The sequence below is a fragment of the Phoca vitulina genome, unplaced genomic scaffold (assembly GCF_004348235.1).
Source record: "Phoca vitulina isolate PV1807 unplaced genomic scaffold, GSC_HSeal_1.0 scaffold63, whole genome shotgun sequence".
In the NCBI taxonomy this organism is placed as follows: Eukaryota; Metazoa; Chordata; class Mammalia; order Carnivora; family Phocidae; genus Phoca; species Phoca vitulina.
In genome coordinates, this window is record NW_022589766.1 from 5,988,529 (window position 1) to 6,007,666 (window position 19,138).

Consider the following 19,138-nt stretch of genomic DNA (forward strand, 5'->3'; position numbering starts at 1 on the left):
GTTATAAAATCCCTGTGGGTCTCGTTCCCCCGCCCACTGAGCTGTATTACCTGGCAGTGAGCACCCCAGGTGATGCTGATGGATACCAGGTTTGAAAACCTCCAAAGCATTTTTGGAGGACAATGTCTGAGCTTCATGGGACTGGAAAAAGCCTTAGAGATGACCTGATGATAATCATCTGAGATTGTGGGCTCCTCCGACGTTACCCTCACACAAGTCCCAGATAAGAAACTGAGGCCAGGTTCTTGCCCAGGGTCCCATGGTTAAAATGGCAGAGTCTGGCCTCCAGCACATGTGTAGTTCTCCTTCCACCGCAGCCCTGGTCCCTACCCACCGCGGGAATGCCTCTCCTTGACCCTGACCCAAATCTTTCCCTCCTCCAGTGGCGAGTTTCAGCCCATTACCTCTAAACCTCTACACCCTCACCAGTGCTTTACTGCTGTCCTCTCCTCACCCATAGCACCCACCAACCAAACCACACATTTAATTGGTTGACTTTCCCCAAAGACTGTTTCTGTCAGCCTTTTGATAATGTTTGCGGCTCTTCTTGGGGGCAGGTGAAGTATGTGGGTGGCAAGGGTGCTGTCCTCTGGACTTTCATCCATTTTCAAGAAGGCAGTTGAACTTTCTACTCTTTGTCTTCCATTTCAGTGTCTCTGATAAGTGTTTTGCAGCCTTCTGGAATGTATGTGAGCACCTCCTCTGTTGGCTTACAGCTTCAAGACTTCCTCATTCTTTCAGATTGGCCACTTTCTCCCCTCCCCACCCTACTCAGGTAGGTGCTGCTCACCATGGACAGGCTTGGAGCTCATGGTCTAAGATAGGGGTCTTAGCTCGGCATCAACATACCCAAGCCCAGTCCTTGAGTGTACATTAGAATCTCTTAGGGAGCTTAAAAAACCTGAAGTCTGGACTGCACTCAGATCGATTAAATTAAAACCTCAGGGTGGGAGGTAGGCATCACTAGTTTATGAAGCTCCCCAGGTGATTCCAGTGTGCAACCAAGGTTGAGGGCCACTTAAAGTCCAGGGAAAATTGTTTCTGGATAAGTGTATGTGCATTTTCTGGAAAAGCTAAGATGTCTATGGCACCTTCTGCCTTCCCTCCCTTCCCTCCCCCCAGAAAAGGCTCAGGGACTGGTCTAAGATAATAAATAAGCAAGAAGAATTTACCAATTATTAAGGAAACACCAAATGTGTGTGTTAACTAAATAAATAGGCATTAATATGCAGAGCAGAGAAAGTGCCTATAGGTGCTTCACAAGTGAAGGGGACCTCCGGAGTGTTCTGGTTGGTGGGATGGGAGAGTCTCTACCTCTCCCAATTAGCCAGGAAAACCATGTGATTTCAGATGCTGCCACTCTAGGGGTCTGATCACATCCCTTAACTCCCCCCCACCACAGAACCAAAGCTTGGCTCCCAACCACAACATCCTGGTTCTTCTGTGACCTTGCTCCAGCCATCCTTTCTAGCTCTTCTCCCTCACTTCTTCACACACTCTAGCCCGAGGAGGATGCTCACTGTCCAGTTTTTAGACACTGTGCCTTTGCTTCTGTTCTTTCCCAGGTTTCTCCCACTCTGCCTGTCTCGGGGTGGAAGGAAGGTTGAAGAGACAGAGAATGGCTGGAGGCATGTTTCCTGAAGGTGCTCAGTTCATATTTGTCAAAGCCAGTAGGGCAGCCACCTTAGGAGCTCCTGCTTGGGGGTTGGAGGGATGATGTGCAGAGATTCAGAAGCTCTGGCCTTCAAGGGACTTAGATGCCAGTGGGGGGAGGCAGACCAGTAAGAAGCGCAGGGAAGCATAATAGGTGCTCTGAGAGGAATATGTGGAGGGGACATGTTGGGTGGGAGGGGGAGTCAGGAGAGACTTCATCCAGAAAGGGACTGATGCCCAGCAGGCCCCAGTGAAAAGAGATGGGACTGAATTAGGCTGAGGCTAGATTATGGAGGGCATTGAATGCCAACCTGAGGACACCCACCACACAGATTGAACCCAGGTGGTGCCCCCAGGTCTTGCCAGCTTTTAGTCTTGCTCCCTCAGGAAGTCTTTGCTGTAATACCAATCTGTTGAGGCATAGGACCTAATTGTGAGGCTGTCTCAGCTGCCCGGAGGTGTCTATGCTTGGGAAGGTGCCAGCTTTTTGCAGGGAGCCCCGGCCATCTCCTGTAGAGTCTCCTTCCCCACCCTGCCCACGTTCCCAGGCCCCTAGAACAAGTCACTGACCCTGTAGATAAGAATAGTGGCTGTACTTCCCAACCATAAGTCAGGTGGGACATAGGTATGACAGTGGGCTGGGCAATGGGCAGTCAGGGACCTCCCAGAACAGGAGAGGAGGGGAATAGCTTCTGGATCTGGGGTTTGAATCCCAATGCTAAGTGCTGGGAATGCAGTATTAACTGATGTAACACAGACACTGTGTCTAAAGCTCTGCGAGAGTAGATGTTCAATAAATGTTCTCCTCCATCTGCTGTCCTGGGCTGACAATCCAGGTGAAAGAGCTGTACCTTTCCCCCACTCAGCACCTCCCCCCCCGCAAAGAGATGCGTGCCCCTCCTCTAAGGTCTTCACCCCTTCTGCTTGGGTTGCCGGGATTCTCTAATTATTCTACACTTTAATAAGGCACAGAGGGCTCATTATGTAAATTCAGGCAAAAAAAAAAAAAAAACCCACCCCAAAACCCAAATCATGAATCGCATCTGTATTAATAAACATTTTAATTAACACTTACCAACTGCCAACAAAGTGTTAGATGTAAATAACAGGTGGATGCAGGTTGAAGTAATGAGACTAGAAAGCCGCTGCTTCCTTTCTACTCCATCCAGGAATTTCAAGAAATAGTTCTTATGCTATCTCTTTTTATTTATTTTTTATTTTTTAAGTAGGCTCCATGCCTAGTGCAAAGCCCAATGTGGGGCTCAAACTCATGACCGTGAGATCAAGACCTGAGTGGAGATCAAGAGTCAGATGCTCAACCACCTGAGCCACCCAGGCACCCCGATATTTCTTTCTAAATTTTTTTTTACTTATTTAAGTAATTTCTACATCCAATGTAGAGTTTGAACTCATGACTTGGAGATCAAGAGTCACATGCTTTCCCAACTGAGCCAGCCAGGTGCCCCCCACTATCTCTTTTTAAAAACAAGCTTATAGGGGCGCCTGGGTGGCTTAGTCAGTTAAGTGTCCGATTCTTGATTTCAGCTCATGTCATGATCTCAGGGCCCTGACTTCAGGGTTGTGAGACTGAGCCCTGCATCAGGCTCCATGCTGGGCATGGAGCCTGCTTAAGATTCTCTCTCACCCTATGCCCCTCCCTGCTCAGTGCACACACACACACTCTCTCTCTCTCTAAAAAAAAAAAAAAAAAAAGAAAAAACAAAAACCCGAAGCCCCCCACAAGCTTATAAGTTCTCCTGAACCCTGAACTACTACTACACACTTATCATTGTTTGCCATTTAAACATGTTTATTAATAATTTAACATTTGTATGGTGCCTCTCATCTCAGATTCATTTATTCAGTTCATTCAGCAGCTAGTCAATATGTGTGGTAGGCACTGTTCTAGGCACCAGGATAGAGCAGTGAGTGAATAAGACAAAGTTCCTGATCTTAGGAACTTTACATTGTGGTGGGCAAAGACAGATAATAAGGAAATCAACAAATACACACACAAAATATTCAATGGTGAGAAGTGATGTAGGAAAATATAAAGTGAAGTAAGGAGAATAGGGAGAGAGATTGAGAGTGTGTGTGTGTGTTGCTTTCCTTCTGTGGCCAGGGAAGGCTTCACTGATTAGGTGACATTTGAATGATAGAATTTATTGATTGATTACATATAGGGCATGAGAGAAAGAGGTGTCAAGTTGGCTCCTGGGCTTTTTACTTGAGCAACTGAAAAAATGGAATTGCCACACACTGGTATGGGGGAAGCCTTAGGTATGGGAGAAGCCTTAGGGATACAGAGCAAGTTTGGGAATTTGATTTTGGACATGTGCTGTCAAGTAGGCAGTTAAATATGCCAATCTGGAATCCAGAGGAAAGGTTGAGACTGGAGATATAAATTTAGAAATCTTCAGCCCCTAGATTTTTCAAAACCCAAACTAGCTGTGACCACCAAAGGAAGGAGTGTGGACAGAGAAGAGATCCAAGGACTGAGCCCTGGGCAGGCCTCCACTGAAGGGTGGGTGAGGTGAAAACAGAGAAAGAATTGCTGATGAGGAAGGAGAAGAACCAAGAGAGTGGCTACCTGGACACCAGGTGAAGAAAATTTTTCAGGGAGGAGTGAGCCACTGTGTAAAATAATACTGATCGATGCTGAGGAACATAAGGCTCAAGAATTGACCATGGGGCTTGGTGCCGTAGGGGTCACTGGGGCTCTCACCAGAGTGGCTTCTATGGAAGGGAGGAAGGAGGGAGGCAAATGTTTGATGCCAGATTCTGAGAGAGAGAAAGATGTTGTCTTAATTCATTGATTGGATACTGTTTTTGAAGAAACCAGCTAGAAAAGACAATTTGAATATGGACTAGATATTAGGAAACTATTGTTAATTTTTTTAGGAGTGAAAATAGTATTATAGTTATAATCTTAGTCTTGACAGATACCTACTTAAATGTGTAGGGGTGAAGGGTTGTGATATCTGCAATTTAATTTCACACAGCTTAGCAATATATATATATATATATATATATATATAATATACTTATTTATTCAGAATACATAGCAGAATGTCAACATTTGTTGAATTGGGCATATGGTGTGTTCACTGCACTATCCTTTCAAGTTTTTGATATGTTTGAAATGCTATAGAAAACTTGGGGAAAATACAGACTCTGGGCCTCACTGGTGGCAAATGGATTTTTTAAAAGACCACAGGCAACTCTGATATATCATCAGGGATGAGAACCACTGATCCAATGCCCCACTGAGCATGAAACTGAGGTGTAAATAGTTGAAAGACTTTCCAAAGGACAGAACAAAGGCTAAAATTCATGTGTCTTGGCTTCCAGTTCTATGTACTTTTCTTGTATATCCTCTAAAGGAATTTCTTAGATAAGAAACCTGACCTTCTTGAACACCTAAAACTCTTTGTCAGCAGATGAATTGCACAAGGTAGAGGATTTGGGCACTTAGAGGATGCTCAATTGTTAAGAGTCAGGTTATTAGAGGACCAAAAATCATTAGAGGGTTAAAAAACTGTAAGGCACTAAGGGCAAGGACAGTCCTAATTTAAAAAAATGAATTGTATTGAAGAGTTAAATTTTCTTTTAAATAATTTTATTACTTTTTGTGAAGATAATCCATGAGATTGAATTTTCACATGTTTGTAAGATTTAATATATAGACAAAATCATAGCTTAGGAAAAAATTCGAAAGTCCTATTATTAGTTGGGAAATGAGGTTACAGATGAAGTTCTTGGTGTTGAAAGAGCCCAGGTTCCTTGCAGAGAGACATGAAGAATTGAAGAGGCATCAGTAGTAGGTCCCAGTGTCTAGTGGGAAAGGCATGAGTCTTGGCAGTCAGACAAGACCTGGGTTGGAATTCTGACTCTGCCATTGACTAGTTTTGTGACATTAGGCTAGTTATGTGAGCGCCCCGCATCTGTTATTCAGCCCCTCTTGCAGGCACTAGTTGCTCGGATATAGCAGTTAACACAAGATGCACAAGGTGCTGCTCTCCTAGAAATCCAATTAAGGAATGGGGGATATTCAGGTGGGGGTTCTAACTCCAAAGGTACTGAAAGCAGCTCTTAACCAGGTGGAGATGAAGTTGGACCGGGAGAGGGAAAAGAAGGCAACATTTTAAGGAACTGTGGGGGAGCCTAGTAGCCTGGAGCAGCTGAGAAACACATACAGTTCCTGTGGCTTTAATGCAGGTGATGGCGATTATTTAGTGAAACAAGTATGGAAAGACCTAACTCTGACCCAGAAGTAAGAGGCAGGGCTTGGGGCGTGAACCTGAGCGCTTTAAACTCTCTCTCTGCCAGGGAAGGGGACTCCAACCTCCAGCACCACAAAAGTAAAACGCCTGGCCTCTGAAGAACCCAAGACAGGTGGCGTCGGGACTGGAGGCTTATGCGGGGGGCGTGGCTTCAGGCAGCTACCCGACGTCCTCTTCCGGAACAGGCCTGTGCCCCGGAAGCAGTTGTTTGCTGAGCGACTTTGGTCCCGTTTAGGAGACTGCGTGGGTGTTGTCACCATGTTCCTGTCCGCGGTCACCTGTAAGTGGGGTTGGAGGCGGCGGCAGGGCCTGCGGCGAGGGCGGGAGGAAGGCGTCGGGACGGTGCGGGGCCGGGGGCGCGCGCCGGCCGGGAAGCTGCCGCTGCGACTCTCCCGGCCTTCTGGACTACAGCGTCCGGCATGCCTCGCGGCGCACGACTTTGCGGGGCGAGTGGTGCTTGGGATTCTGCGGCGCTAGTTCTCGGTCCCGTTGCGGTCCGAGACGGGTAGTCGAGGCTGGTCAGCAGCAGTGGGGCGCTTTCTCCCGTCCTCCGTACGGATGTGGTAGCACAATCCCTGCACGTCCTAACTGGGAAAAAAACCCTCAGAATTTTTGGTTCACTCGTTTCGAACCCTGAAGATGAGGAAATGGCTTGAGAAGGGCAGTGACTTACCCTAAGTCAATACAGCTGGGCTGGGAAGGAAGTGTCTGGCTCCCCAAGGCCGCCCTCTTCCCTGCACCAGGCCAACTTCTAGGTTAGTTTCCCCTCCACCTGATGTGATGGTGGTTGCGGTGCAGAGGTTAACTTGTCAGACCAGTGGCTTGTTCCAGTGCAGTTTTTGCACCTTAGAAGAGGAACATGTGGAGCAGATCTTAGATTTGAAAAGTAACCGGTCCAACTGAAAAGAAATTGTACAAAGCATTACATCCAGAATTGTGTTGGTCTTATTAGATCTTTGTCTTCTTTCTAGAATCCTAGCGGGGTCCCTACAAGCTAGGGAGTAGTTACTTGAGTGACAACCCATGGCCTACTTTGTCACTTACATATTTATTACAGACATTTATATGAACTTTGCATAAGAAGGATAATAAGTTGCTATTTTCTTTTCTCTTTCAACCTTCCTCTCTGCGAGAAAGTTGCCAAGAGCAAGTCAAAGTAAGTAAGGTTTTTCTTTTTTTTTTTTTAACTTTACTTGTTTATGTTTGGTTTGTTTTTCCAGCCCCTGCCAGTACATCCTTATGTTAAACTAAGCATTTGGTCTCGATTTTCTGAAAGTTGGTTTGAGGATTACTTACTTGGTGAATTGTTTTGGTTCTGTGAACTCTTTCAAAAAAATTTTCCCTCCTGCCCAACTGACCTACTTAAGTGAGTGTTCAAATAATTGAAGGAGCTCTTGCTGTCTTGTTCCTAAACAAACCATCAGGGTTCCCATGCTCTCTTTGGACTACCATCATATTTCTGTTTCCTCAGAGGGAGGACTGAGGGCCATTTGTCTGGAGCCCACTACAGGAGTCTGGCTGAACAAGCTTTGATTTGATTGAACTACAGAGTCAGTTTTAATGAGTTTTGTAATCCTTTGCATTCATGGAATAAGCATTTCAAAAATAGCAGATTAACGATTCTGTGCTGTACCAGAGAGACTATAAATACCAAACTGATCTCAAAATACATTTTGTAGACAATAACTGAAGTAGGATTTTCTGTGTTAAAAATAGGAAAATTCTTTTCTAGAAAAAAAAAAACATTCTAAAGCAGCCGTTGCTTACAACCCAAGACACATCACAGATCATAAAACTATGTTTTTTGGATTAAAGTTAATGAAAAACATGTAAGTTAGTGTTTTTTCTCAGATAGCTTTTATTCATACTGCTTTTCCCACAGTCCAGTTATTTATGTTAGAATTCCCCACCTCCAGGTTCTGTAGGAATCTCCTATGCCTTTGGTTTCTTTAGAGGTACTCCCTGCCTCTTATTTTCTTTGTATCCTTCTTGTGACATCTGTCAAATATGTCTTGCCTTATAGACCTTGTCTACACAACTCACCTTCCATACTAAACTGTTGGTTCCTGGAGAGGAAGGGGTTGGTTCCTGGGAGGGGCAGCCTTACAGAGCTTTGCGTTTCCCATAGTGCATTCCACAGAGTAAGCACTTAATATGTATTTGTTGAATCTTTTTGAATGAATGACTGTTGTCTTTCTTAATTAACATGTTGTGTGCCTCTTACGTATGAGGCACTGTGCTGGACATTGAAAGGGAGGCAAAGATGTGTAATGTATTTGTAGATGCTACAAATTCTTTTTGGAATTAGATGAGAAATAAATAGCATGGTCTACATAGGGAAGCCAGGCACATGAAAAATAACAGTATAAGGTATTAAAGGGTCTAGTGAGGCAAAACATGAACTTTATGTTTTGAATGACTGTAAGTTAATCGAAATATGAAGGGGAGCAGGGTTTTACGTGTTAGCAGTGTAAAAGTTCCAATCTTTTTATTTTGTCTCTTCTGATTGTGCTCCTGTTGCACATCCTGGAAGATAGGGCTCTTTTGATAGAGCCATCTTTACGATTTCCTGACTGGCCAGCTAGGGTTGCCAGTACTTTTGTATTTTCCCCCTTCCTGACTTCTGCTCCTTCTAAGTGGTGGGTGTCTGAGTCTGTTCCCACATGTGGTTTGATTTTGTTGATTGGTTAGTTGATTACCAAGGCACTCGATAATCAAACAGACCTTGGGAATCAGAGCCATTGAAACTGTGGTTTATGGAAAATGTAGGCTGTCTTAGAACTGAACCTTCTTAGGGCTAAGTGATATCCCACAACTAATACTACTCTACAAAGTTTTCAAAATGTGCCATCCTCCCATGACTGATTTTAGTCTATTTCCTCAGCTTGTAATAGCTTATTTTTAAATCTTAGAACCATTCTGGTGAAAATGCTGAGCCAAGCTGGGACAGGTTACTCCTTCAACACTAAGAGAAGCCGACTACGGGAGAAACTGACTCTCTTGCATTATGATCCAATTGGTAAGATTCAGAGAAATTACTCCACAATAAGTTCAAGTGCTTTCAAGGCCTGTTGCCCTTTCCAGACTGACGCTCTACATGTCTTGGCAGTTTTGTGGTCCGTTTGACTCTGTAGCATTCAGTCAGCCAGTGAGTATTGAATATTTACTATAGTGCCAGTTACTGTCCCAGGTGTTGGGATACACCAGGACACACTCAGCCTCAGTCTCTGCACTCTTGGTATTTACAGTCCAGTTTGGAAGGGAGAGAAAGAAAGAAAAAATGATGTTCTGCTCAGTGCTTTGAGAGACACAAGCAGGATGCTGAGATACAGCATAAAGGTGGGGAAAGGCAGATTCCACCTTTATCCTATCCTTTAGGTAGGAAAGAACCAGCCATATAAAGAGAGCAGGTGATACTGTTCAGGAAACAGAAAGAAAAGAGTGTCTTTAGATGGTGAGAGAATATTCTCCTGGGATCATCTAACAGTGGCAAGCGGTTAGGTCCAGATTTGAATTAAAGTATGGTATCTATATATTAGTGCAGAAATAATATAACTATATATTATTTCCATTTTGTACCCTCTGCTAAAATGCCATAATAAATGGTAACTTTAAACGGTCTCAGTAGAGGGGCGCCTGGATGGCTCAGTCAGTTAAACGTCTGCCTTGGGCTCAGGTCATGATCCCAGGGTCCTGGGATCGAGTCCCACATCGGGCTCCCTGCTCAGCGGGGAGCCTGCTTCTCCTTCTGCCTGCCACACCCCTGCTTGTGCTGTCTCTCTTGCTAGCTCTCTCTCTGTGTCAAATAAATAAATGAAAATCTTAAAAAAAATAAATGGTCTCAGTAGATAGAAGTATTTGTCCAAAAGAGATAAGTGTTCCCAAGGCCAGATTGCCTGCTTACAAACAAAAGACAGCAGCTGATTACTATTGGTAGAAGCCTAATTTTGTTTTTGGATTTCATGAGCAGATTTATATAAAGTAAACTAGCAAACAAATTATTTATTTTAAAACTTCAGGTCGTTCGTTTCATTTTTGTGCCCTTGATTCTGAATAGCCTCTTGATAATTGCTTCTTAATAAGAACTGTACTGGAGCTTCTGGGTTGGTGACCGTGTAGTGACTGTGGGAGAGTGACCTGCTGGGAGAGGGCGTAGAGGCTGTGCGCCCCTTCCCCATACCTGCCCTATGCCTCACTTCCATCTGGCTGCTCCTCAGTTACTAACCGCTGGTAGCTGGTATCAGGATTTTTCTTCTTTTTTTTTTAATCGTGTTGTGTTATTATTTTTTTTTTTTTAAAGATTTTATTTATTTATTTGACAGAGAGAGAGACAGCGAGAGCAGGAACACAAGCAGGGGGAGTGGGAGAGGGAGAAGCAGGCTTCCTGCCGAGCAGGGAGCCCGATGTGGGACTCGATCCCAGGACCCTGGGATCATGACCTGAGCCGAAGGCAGACGCTTAACGACTGAGCCACCCAGGCACCCAATCGTGTTGTGTTATTTTTAAGTATAAAGACTATCAGTCACATCACCCACAGACCATGTTACCCACTGCTCTGGCTGCCAGTCTCTTGTCTGTCTCCTAAGCAGTGGTGAGGCAGATACCCTTTCCCCGGGGAAGAGAAACGATGGTTTGTTGCCTTTGCCAGTAACAAAAACGTTGGAGAGCCAGTGGCAAAGCTCTTGTATTGGCATCTTTCATGTGAACTACATCAGAAGAACCAGGGTGTCTTTCTCTGTCTGATCACACCACTTCTTCCCAGGTTAGCACCTCCGGTCACCGTACACAGATTACCAGTGTCTAATTTGATGACATCAGTCATCTTTCTAGTCTCCAAATCAGTCTGAATGGTGTCCTTCACCTTGATGAGGGGATCAGGATAGCAGATGGTGTGAGCATCACAGGTCACCAGGTGAGGGATTCCTTTTGTCCCCACAAAGATCTTCTTCATTTTGCACAGCTTCTACTTGGCCTCCTCAGGTGTACTATGATGAACAGCAGTGTGACCCTTCGTGTCCTACATCAGACGGAAATTCTCCCCAGTCTTGTCAGTGCTGATGACATCCATAAAATCAACTGGGTAGATTATATCAGTTCGGACCTTGCCATCAGTCTTACTAAAACACTGCATACAGATCTTCTTGACTTCATCTCCTGTTAGGGTATGCTTAAGTCTGTTCCTTAGGAAAATGATGAGAGGGAGACATTCAGTTTATGGGGACCAGTAGATGGACGAGGAGCAAACACACTGGTCAGTTTATCCAGCATCCAGTGCTTTGGAGCTGTCACATGCTTCAGATACTTCTTGGGACCACAAGCCATGGCTGTGCTGGGCACAAAAAGAGAGCACAATTGAGTTGAATTGTAAGACACCCAATTGGTGATCAGAATTGAATTGGTACCGGAATCCTATTTCCCAAAATTAATCCATTATATAATGAAATACAGATACTTAACCTCATAATCAGCTTTTTTATTAACTAAGAATAAGGACTCATAGACTCTTATTTCTGGCCAAGATGGAATAATAGGAACCGAATCTCCCTTCTCCCTGGAAACACCAAAAGGACAGTATAGGCAATAAAAGTGGCCCTGAAAGAAAGGAGACAAACTAGTGTTTGTGAATAATTAGACAAAATGGGAAATTCTTTCTTGTTTGCTTACCTACACAAGTCTTGTATCTTCAGATGTTATGAGCACAAGCACCTGTACTCTCCAGGCAATCTCTATTTTATAGATGAGGAATCTGATGCCAAGGATCTTAATCAGGGACACACTGCTAAAATATGTTACAAAGATTTGAACTCAAGACTGTCAGACTCCAGTGCCCGGGCCCTAAATCACTCTATGTAGGGACCTATTAATGAGAGGTTTCGCAGGAGGCTAAAACCTACCCACCAGTGCATGACTTCTGGGCAGGCTATTAGTGCAAATCCTGGCTAACAGCTACATTCGTAGCTGCCTTCAGAGCTGGTGCAGAAGGTCTCACAGCCACTGTTGAACCATTCATTATGCTGCATTCATCAATGGCTAAGAAAAATAAAAATAATATCACCTTCAAAAAAAAAAAAAAAGGTCTGTACCAGTGTGAGGAGGCATATAAAAATGGCTCTGAGAAGCCCAGTTATAAAATTGGATAGTTTCCATTCTTTAACAAGAATAAAATTCCCTGCTGTTTTTATGGTGTTATAATTTCTGGTTGTTCTTTATCATAATATAAAAGGAATTCTAGGTTTGTACCTGATGATTGGGAGTCTGAATTTCAGGATGATACCTCATATGGTAGAAAAATTATTAGAATGATAGGGTATGTGTCTTAGTCCTTTTGGGTTTCTATAACAAAATACCACAGACTAGGTGGCTTGTAAACAACAGAAATTTATTTCTGAGTTCTGGGGCCTGGGAAGTCCTAAGATCAAGGTGCCAGCATGGTTGCTTTCTGGGGAGGGCCCTCCTCCTGGCTCGTAGCTTGTGCCTTCTTGTGTCCTCACATAGTGGAAGGGCAAGCAAGCTTGTGGGGTCTTTTATAATGCATTAATCCCATTCATGAACACACCCTCATGACCAAAGCACCTCCCAGAGGCCCCACCTCTAATACCATTGTGTTTGGGGGGTTAGGATTTCAACATCTGAATTTGGGGCAGGGGGGTACAAATTTTCAGACCATAGCAATATGATACGGAGTTGGTGTGATACTTTTCTCCCTCTGATTTATTTGTTTTTTTTGTTTTTTGTTTTTGTTTTTTTTTTTTTAATATTTTTTTTTTATTTATTTATTTGATAGAGAGAGACACAGCGAGAGAGGGAACACGAGCAGGGGGAGTGGGAGAGGGAGAAGCAGGCCTCCCGCGGAGCAGGGAGCCCGATGTGGGACTCGATCCCAGGACCCCAGGATCATGACCTGAGCCGAAGGCAGATGCTTAACAACTGAGCCACCCAGGCGACCCTCCCTCTGATTTATTTGTATCAGCTGGTGAAAACTCAAAGTGATGAACTTTAAAGTAATTGTTTTTCTAGCATTTAGCTCCTTTAGAGTTTATTTTTAGGAACTTGTACAACATTAATGTTACTTGAATGACCTTTTATATTTTCAGTGTGAAAATGTATCAGGATTTTCATCCTTAGTATAGACGTGTTAGGAACTTATTATTTGTCAGATTGATTTTAAGTTTTGAGATTGGGAAAGAACAACCATGAACAATTCTGATCCTAATTGAAAGTGGGAGAGAAGACTCATATATAAATTTCAAACAGACTGCTAGAACTTTTCTGATAAGGAATGGTCTAAGCCTTGACAGCACAACTTTGTCTTTTCTGAAGAAGAGAATGTTCTGGGATAGTGGACTGTCTGGCTTTCTGCCCACCTACTGAATGCCCCGCAGGCTAGCATGATAATCGCCGTGGGGCCTGCCCCAATGCCCAAGGCACCAAATAGCTTGGCAGTCCTCCCAGCAGATGTTACTGCAGTGAGTAAATGATTAGTTTAAGGGTAATGTTTTGTTAGTCTGCTTTTAAAGGAAATCAGGTAAAGACACAGAAAAGTTCCCAATTATCTGAGCATTCATAGTATACTCTGGCTAGAACCAGCCTCTGACTTTTCAGACTCTTTTTCCTCATAAAGAACTAGATGCTAATTTCCAAGGAGGAAGGATTAAAGGCTGAGGCGTAAGCTTATTAAACTTTGCCAAATGTATGAAGGCTTATAAAGAAAATGAAAACTTGTCAGTTTTGATTCCTTGGATGACTAAACAAGACAATATAGACTTTAATTGAAGCAGAATAGATTTAGGTTAGATGTAAGGAAAGAACTTGACAGATTCATTCTTCTATGAATTAGGCAGCAAATATTTTGACACAATTAATTTCTGTTTATGATCATGGACAGCAGGATGTCATTTCCATTCAGCTGTATATCCAGCAACAACCCGTGAGGGAGACGGAGTTACCCCCTCCGAGGGAAGCGAAGGCAGAGCATTTTGAGAAATGTGCCCAAGGACTCACAGCAGATATAAATGGTAGAGCCAGGGTTTAAACCCAGTCTTTTCAACTTCAGGCTCCCTATTTTTTCTATGACATGGAGCCAAATTAATCTTCCTATTATTACTGTTTTTTTAACTGGGGAGTACTATAAGGCATTATAGGAACCGTGAAAACCTTACTGCCCAGCATCCAGTCTCTGATCTTTCATCCAGGCAATTAGTACTTTTTTAAAGATTTTATTTTTATTTATTTAGAGAGAGTACGTGTGGGTGTGCGTGCATGCGCACAGACGCACATTAGTTGGGGGAGTGGTAGAGGGGAAGGGATAGGGAGAGAGAATCTTGAACAGACTCTGGGTTGAGCACGGCGCCCGAAGCAGGGCTCGATCTCTGACCCTGAGATCATGACCTGAGCTGAAACCCAAAGGTTGAATGCTCAACTGACTGAGGCATCTAGGCGCCCCAGGCAATTAGTACTTTTGGTTTTGTTTCAGAGAGCTGTACTGTTATGTTATTTTCAATAATGAAATTTTGGTTATAGTTTTCATTCTATTACCATACTAGAAAATCCATATTTGGGTATTAAGCCATCTCTGGAAAGTACACGATTTGATGTGTATTTACTCCTCTAGCCAGACTGCCTTTTCTTCCTTGGTCTGCTCAGTTCTTGTTGCTTTTTTCTCTGGAGTCCAGCTCTCAGTCTGGTCTTGCTCATCTCCTGCAAGAATGTTCATTAACTGGGTGAAGACATTGAGTGTTTTCCATGTTTGGTTGCTAGTTTTGTTTTTTGATTTGGATATTTCACATTGGGGGAGAAATAACCTTGTGGGGTACCAAAGATGCCATTGATCAGCTGGTGAGCCTTCCCTTGATTACCTTCCCATTTTCTCTAGGTTTCTCTGGCCTCTGGGATCAAGGAACTGAGTTTGCCAATCTGTTCCATTCCCATGTCAGAGGAATAGGAAAAGGAGAGAAAGGAGAGTGCTTGTGGTCTGATATGTATTTTTATTTAAAAATGGTGATGGTTTAGTTTTCTGCTACAACCCATTTTTCTCTTACAGTGAAAACAAAAGTCCTCTTTGTGGAACAGAAGAAAATACGTTCCCTCTAAACAATGGATTGAAAATGAATTTGATTTATAAATGAGAATACTGAGGGTGGGATACTGATTCAGAAATTCTGCAGCATGTAATAAAAGAAGAGGAAATGGTACGGAATCACTGCCTCCTGTGATTTGAAGGCCATTGTGAAGAAAAACAATGTACTGAAAGAAAGTTCTTCATATTAGGACATATATCATTGCATCACATTTATTTATCTTTCTGGATATTTTTATAGCCCTTAATAAAAAATATTAAAATAGCCTGTGCTATTGTCTCTTGGTGATGTTTTCCCCCACTCTTTGAAATAAAAAACAACTGCATTACTGAAGAATAACCATTGTTCGTATAAAAGAAAGTTTCCATAATGAAACTTGTGCAAGACTTTCCAGTCTGCTCCTCTTTGTACCTCATAGGAAAGGCAGAGTCACTCTCCAGAGTGATCTTGAAAAAACTCCCAGGTAATAACAGAGAGGGCAACGGTGAACAGGAATAAGGGGGCCAGCCTTGTAACACAAAAAAAACCATGAGAACTTCTGTTTTGTGCTTATATAATTAGAAAAAATGCCATTGGTCCATATTCTCAAACTCCGGTCACTGAGTAGATACTGAAGCAGTATCTAGGAGTTTCTAGGAATGCTTTGGACTCCCTTTATCTTCTAGATTTCCTTTTTTTTTTTTTTAAAGAAGAGCTATAGTGTATTTCCATAGAGCCATGGCTAGGGCTTTGGGGCATGGTACCACACAGCCAACCAGTGGAAATTCCACTAATAATCCCTAATGTTCAGGTAAGGTAAGACTGCCTTACCCAGATCCATATACTTTCTCACTCAAGCTATTGTTTCCTACAGATTTTCAGAAATACTCCATTTTCTCCTTACCACATTTCTGACTGAATGTAAGAAGGATCAGCTTTTATTTTGAGTTCTGCTGGTTCATATCCTACACCATTTAAAGCATTTATGTAGAAGAATGATGGTGTGCCTACCATGGCCTCAAGAAGGATGAAACCAATGTTTCAAGGTAACAGGTGTTCCCTCTCCATGGCCCAGCCTGTCTATGGAGGACATGCAAGCGTAGCTTTCTGAAATTGGAATTAGATGTAGACAGTTGTTGAGTTTCGGGGGCTTGTGGCATTAGAGTCGATCAGCTATTTTCTGGCATCTTTTGTTAAAGCTTTGGTTCAAAGCAATAATAGGTGAGATCTTGGCTATTTTTCGGTTGAAACTATGCATAGTGGTTTTGGGTTACAAGAAAAATCCTTCACCTGGTCCTAGCTAAGCCTGCTATAAAGGGTCTGTGACATAAGTGAATCGCCATTAAAAAAAAGCAAAACAACAACTTAAAATCTGGCTTAACAAATGACTTGTCTATTCAGCACATGAGCTGAATGTGGCCTACAGGTGGTGTTTACATTTTTCAAAAATCAATTGCTGATACTTAAACATTGAAAAAATTTGAATAAACATCCAAACTTCTGGCTTCTCTCGCAAAAAAGAAGCTATGACAACACCAATGCCGAATACCAACTGTCTCTCTTAGGAACTGCTTGAACAGTCCAATTCATGTGACCCTTCCCTTATTTAACATTCTCTGCTCGGACTCTAGACATTGTTGTCCACAAGCCCTGCCCTGTGGTGGACATACAGCATTCATGATCTGTTGGCAAGTGAGTTTGCTGGTTCCTCATCGTGGTAATGTTTGTACAGGTCCTGGTCATGGAATCCTTAATTTTGGTTGGCTCTTGCAAATACGTGAAAAGCGAAGAAATCATTATTATAAAAGAGTAAAGGCTGAGGATGACTTCACAAATGAACATATTTGCAAAAAGAGAAGAGGATATTTTATAGTAAGCGGCTAACTAAGAGAGGCCACCTCCCTCCCCCAAGTACATTTTATTTCCAGGTACATTTATTTTAGGGTTAGTAGCAATCAAAACAGATCAAGTGGCAGGTCTTTTTTGTACGGATAAGAAGACTGTGTTCCTGCAGCCTGGACACTGACCGCCGCGATGAAATTGGATCTCTTGAGCATTTCTTCCAAGGACAGACTTGGGTAGTAAGCCAGGTAGAAGGCCAAAGCCCCCACGAAACTGTCACCAGCGCCCTGTAATTAAAAGCACAGTTGTGGAGATAAGCATGTAATCACCTGGTGCCCAGACTGTATTTTAGAAATATTTAAGTACACCTTTCATTTTAGAAGAATTTTAGATTTACATAAAAAGTAAAAGGATAGTACACAGGTTTCCATATACCCCACATCCAGTTTTGGTAACGTCTGGAAACCTCTGGTAATGAATGAAACGGTAGTGATATTAGTTGAACTCCGTACTTTATTCGGATTTCACTAGTTTTGCTTAATGTCCTTTTTTTCTGTCCCAGGATCTCCTCCAGGATACCCTATTACATTTAGTTGTCATGTCTCCTTAGACTCCTGGGGGCTGTGACAATTTCTTGGACATTCTTTGTTTTCAATGACCTTGATAGTTTTGAGGACTGGTCAGGTATTTTGTAGACTGTGCCTCAGTTGGGATCTGTTTTCCTCATAGTCAGACTGTGGTTATGGTTTTTGGGAGGAAGACCACAGAAGTGAAGTGTCATTCTCTCTTCACATATATCAAGGGTACATACTGTCAACATGCCGTGCCACTGATAATGTTAATCTCAGTTACTCAGCTAAGGCAGCCTTTGCCAGGTTTTTCCCCTGTAAAGTTACTTTCCTCCCTCTTCATGCTGTACTCTTTGGAAGCAAGTCACTCAGTGTAGTCCACACTTAAGGGGTAGGGCAGAGTATTACTTGGAATTCTCCATGGGAAATTTGTCTCCCCCTCCCCCTCATTTATTCAGTCACCTAATTATATCTGAAGGAACTCATGGGTTTTTAAAAATTTTTTTTATTCTTTGGGCTATAATCCAGTACTACATTATTTCATTGCTCAGATCCTTCCAGCTTTGGCCATAGGGAGCTCTTTCAGTTGGCTCCCGTATCCCTTTGACATAACCTCATTGTTTTGTTTTTTGAGTGCTTTACTTTCTGGGATATTATAAGATGCTCCAGGTTCATCTTGTTTATTCTCTGCTTTAGTCCTAGAATTAACTGTTCCTCCATTAAAATGGATGCAGACCGTGGTGAGAGCTATTCAGATATTGTTTTCAAACTAACTATAGGGACACAACAGTTTCTTTCCCTTTTCTCTGAAGCTCCAAAGGTCTGAGTTGGTAAAGTACATATATGGATCCATAGAAATAGAAAACACCAAAGAAAGTCTGTTGACTTCCGCCTCAGGTGGGGTAATACATGTGTTCACCTAACAAAAACCATTCTGGTATTTAATAGCTTTGAGATTCATTTTCTAGTTTTTCCCAGTTTGTTGTTCCTTACACCCAAGGATTTTCATAACAAATCTTGAGCCTATACTTCAGGCTTCATGAAGAGCCTTGCCATGCAACATTGTTCCAGTTGCAACTGAAGTTTTAAGGAGCTATATGCCCAGGACAGTGATGGGTGCTAGCAAAGGGGTAGAATCCACTGTGGATTAAATGCTAAGTAGTGTGGCAGAGTTTATAAATGCTGTTGGATCCTCAGAAAGAGTTTGAAGACAGCCTCCCTGTAGAAGGGAGTTCTTATAGATGAGGCAGATTATAGAGAAGGAAGGCCTCAAGGAACAAAGACACAGGAGGAGGAAGGAACAGAATGAGCTCATGAGACAGTGAATGGCTTTAAGGAGAATGACATTTCCCCTTGTTTACACAGATAAAGCAGTCGGTATTAAACTTGCCAAGGAGTCATAGTAACGCAGGTGTGAATTCAACACTTTCCTTCCTCCCATAAATGTTTTCTAAGTGCCCAAAATGTGTCAGGCACTATGCTAGATGCTTTGCAATTGTTTGTATCAGTCTTTCCTGACGGAAACAATGGAGAAAGAGAGACAGGGCTCTTGCCCTCCATTAGTTTACAGCAGAGCAATGCAACAGTGCTAATATTTGGTTTTCTTATTTACAAGGAATGGGGGCAGTATTTTTTCCTTTATGTATCTTTTATATTACTGCTTAAGCTTATTGTTATAAGCTTATATTTTTCAAAAAAAAAAAAAAAAATCCTTCATGAACAGTAAGTCATGTTT

At 42.7% G+C, this 19,138-nt stretch overlaps 2 protein-coding genes and 1 pseudogene across 3 annotated transcripts in view; 1 reads left to right on the top strand and 2 right to left on the bottom strand.

Moving 5' to 3' along the window:
* Positions 1–652: 652 nt before the first annotated feature.
* Positions 653–15,278, top strand: MRPL33 (mitochondrial ribosomal protein L33). Its single transcript, XM_032391496.1, has 5 exons — positions 653–775; positions 5,983–6,216; positions 7,074–7,092; positions 8,849–8,955; positions 14,977–15,278. The coding sequence occupies exons 2-5, from the start codon at positions 6,195–6,197 to the stop codon at positions 15,024–15,026; spliced, it is 198 nt and encodes a 65-aa protein (XP_032247387.1). The 5' UTR covers positions 653–775; positions 5,983–6,194; the 3' UTR covers positions 15,027–15,278.
* Positions 10,402–12,541, bottom strand: LOC116623967 (annotated as a pseudogene).
* Positions 15,279–16,363: 1,085 nt separating the features above from the next.
* RBKS (ribokinase) overlaps positions 16,364–19,138 on the bottom strand; it is an 82,500-nt gene continuing 79,725 nt past the window's right edge. Inside the window, exon 8 of one of the 2 annotated variants that reach the window (XM_032391492.1) lies at positions 16,364–17,121. In XM_032391492.1, coding sequence (XP_032247383.1) covers positions 16,948–17,121 — 174 coding nt within the window. In that variant the 3' untranslated portion in view covers positions 16,364–16,947. The remainder of the gene's footprint in view (positions 17,122–19,138) is intronic. The other variant, XM_032391495.1, reaches the window with a different exon arrangement.

Coding starts and splice junctions, on each gene's coding strand:
- MRPL33 (XM_032391496.1), top strand. CDS start 6,195: ATGTTCCTGTCCGCGGTCACCT. Junction 8,956..14,976: donor CTTGCATTATGATCCAATTG/GTAAGATTCAGA, acceptor TTTCTCTTACAG/TGAAAACAAAAGTCCTCTTT.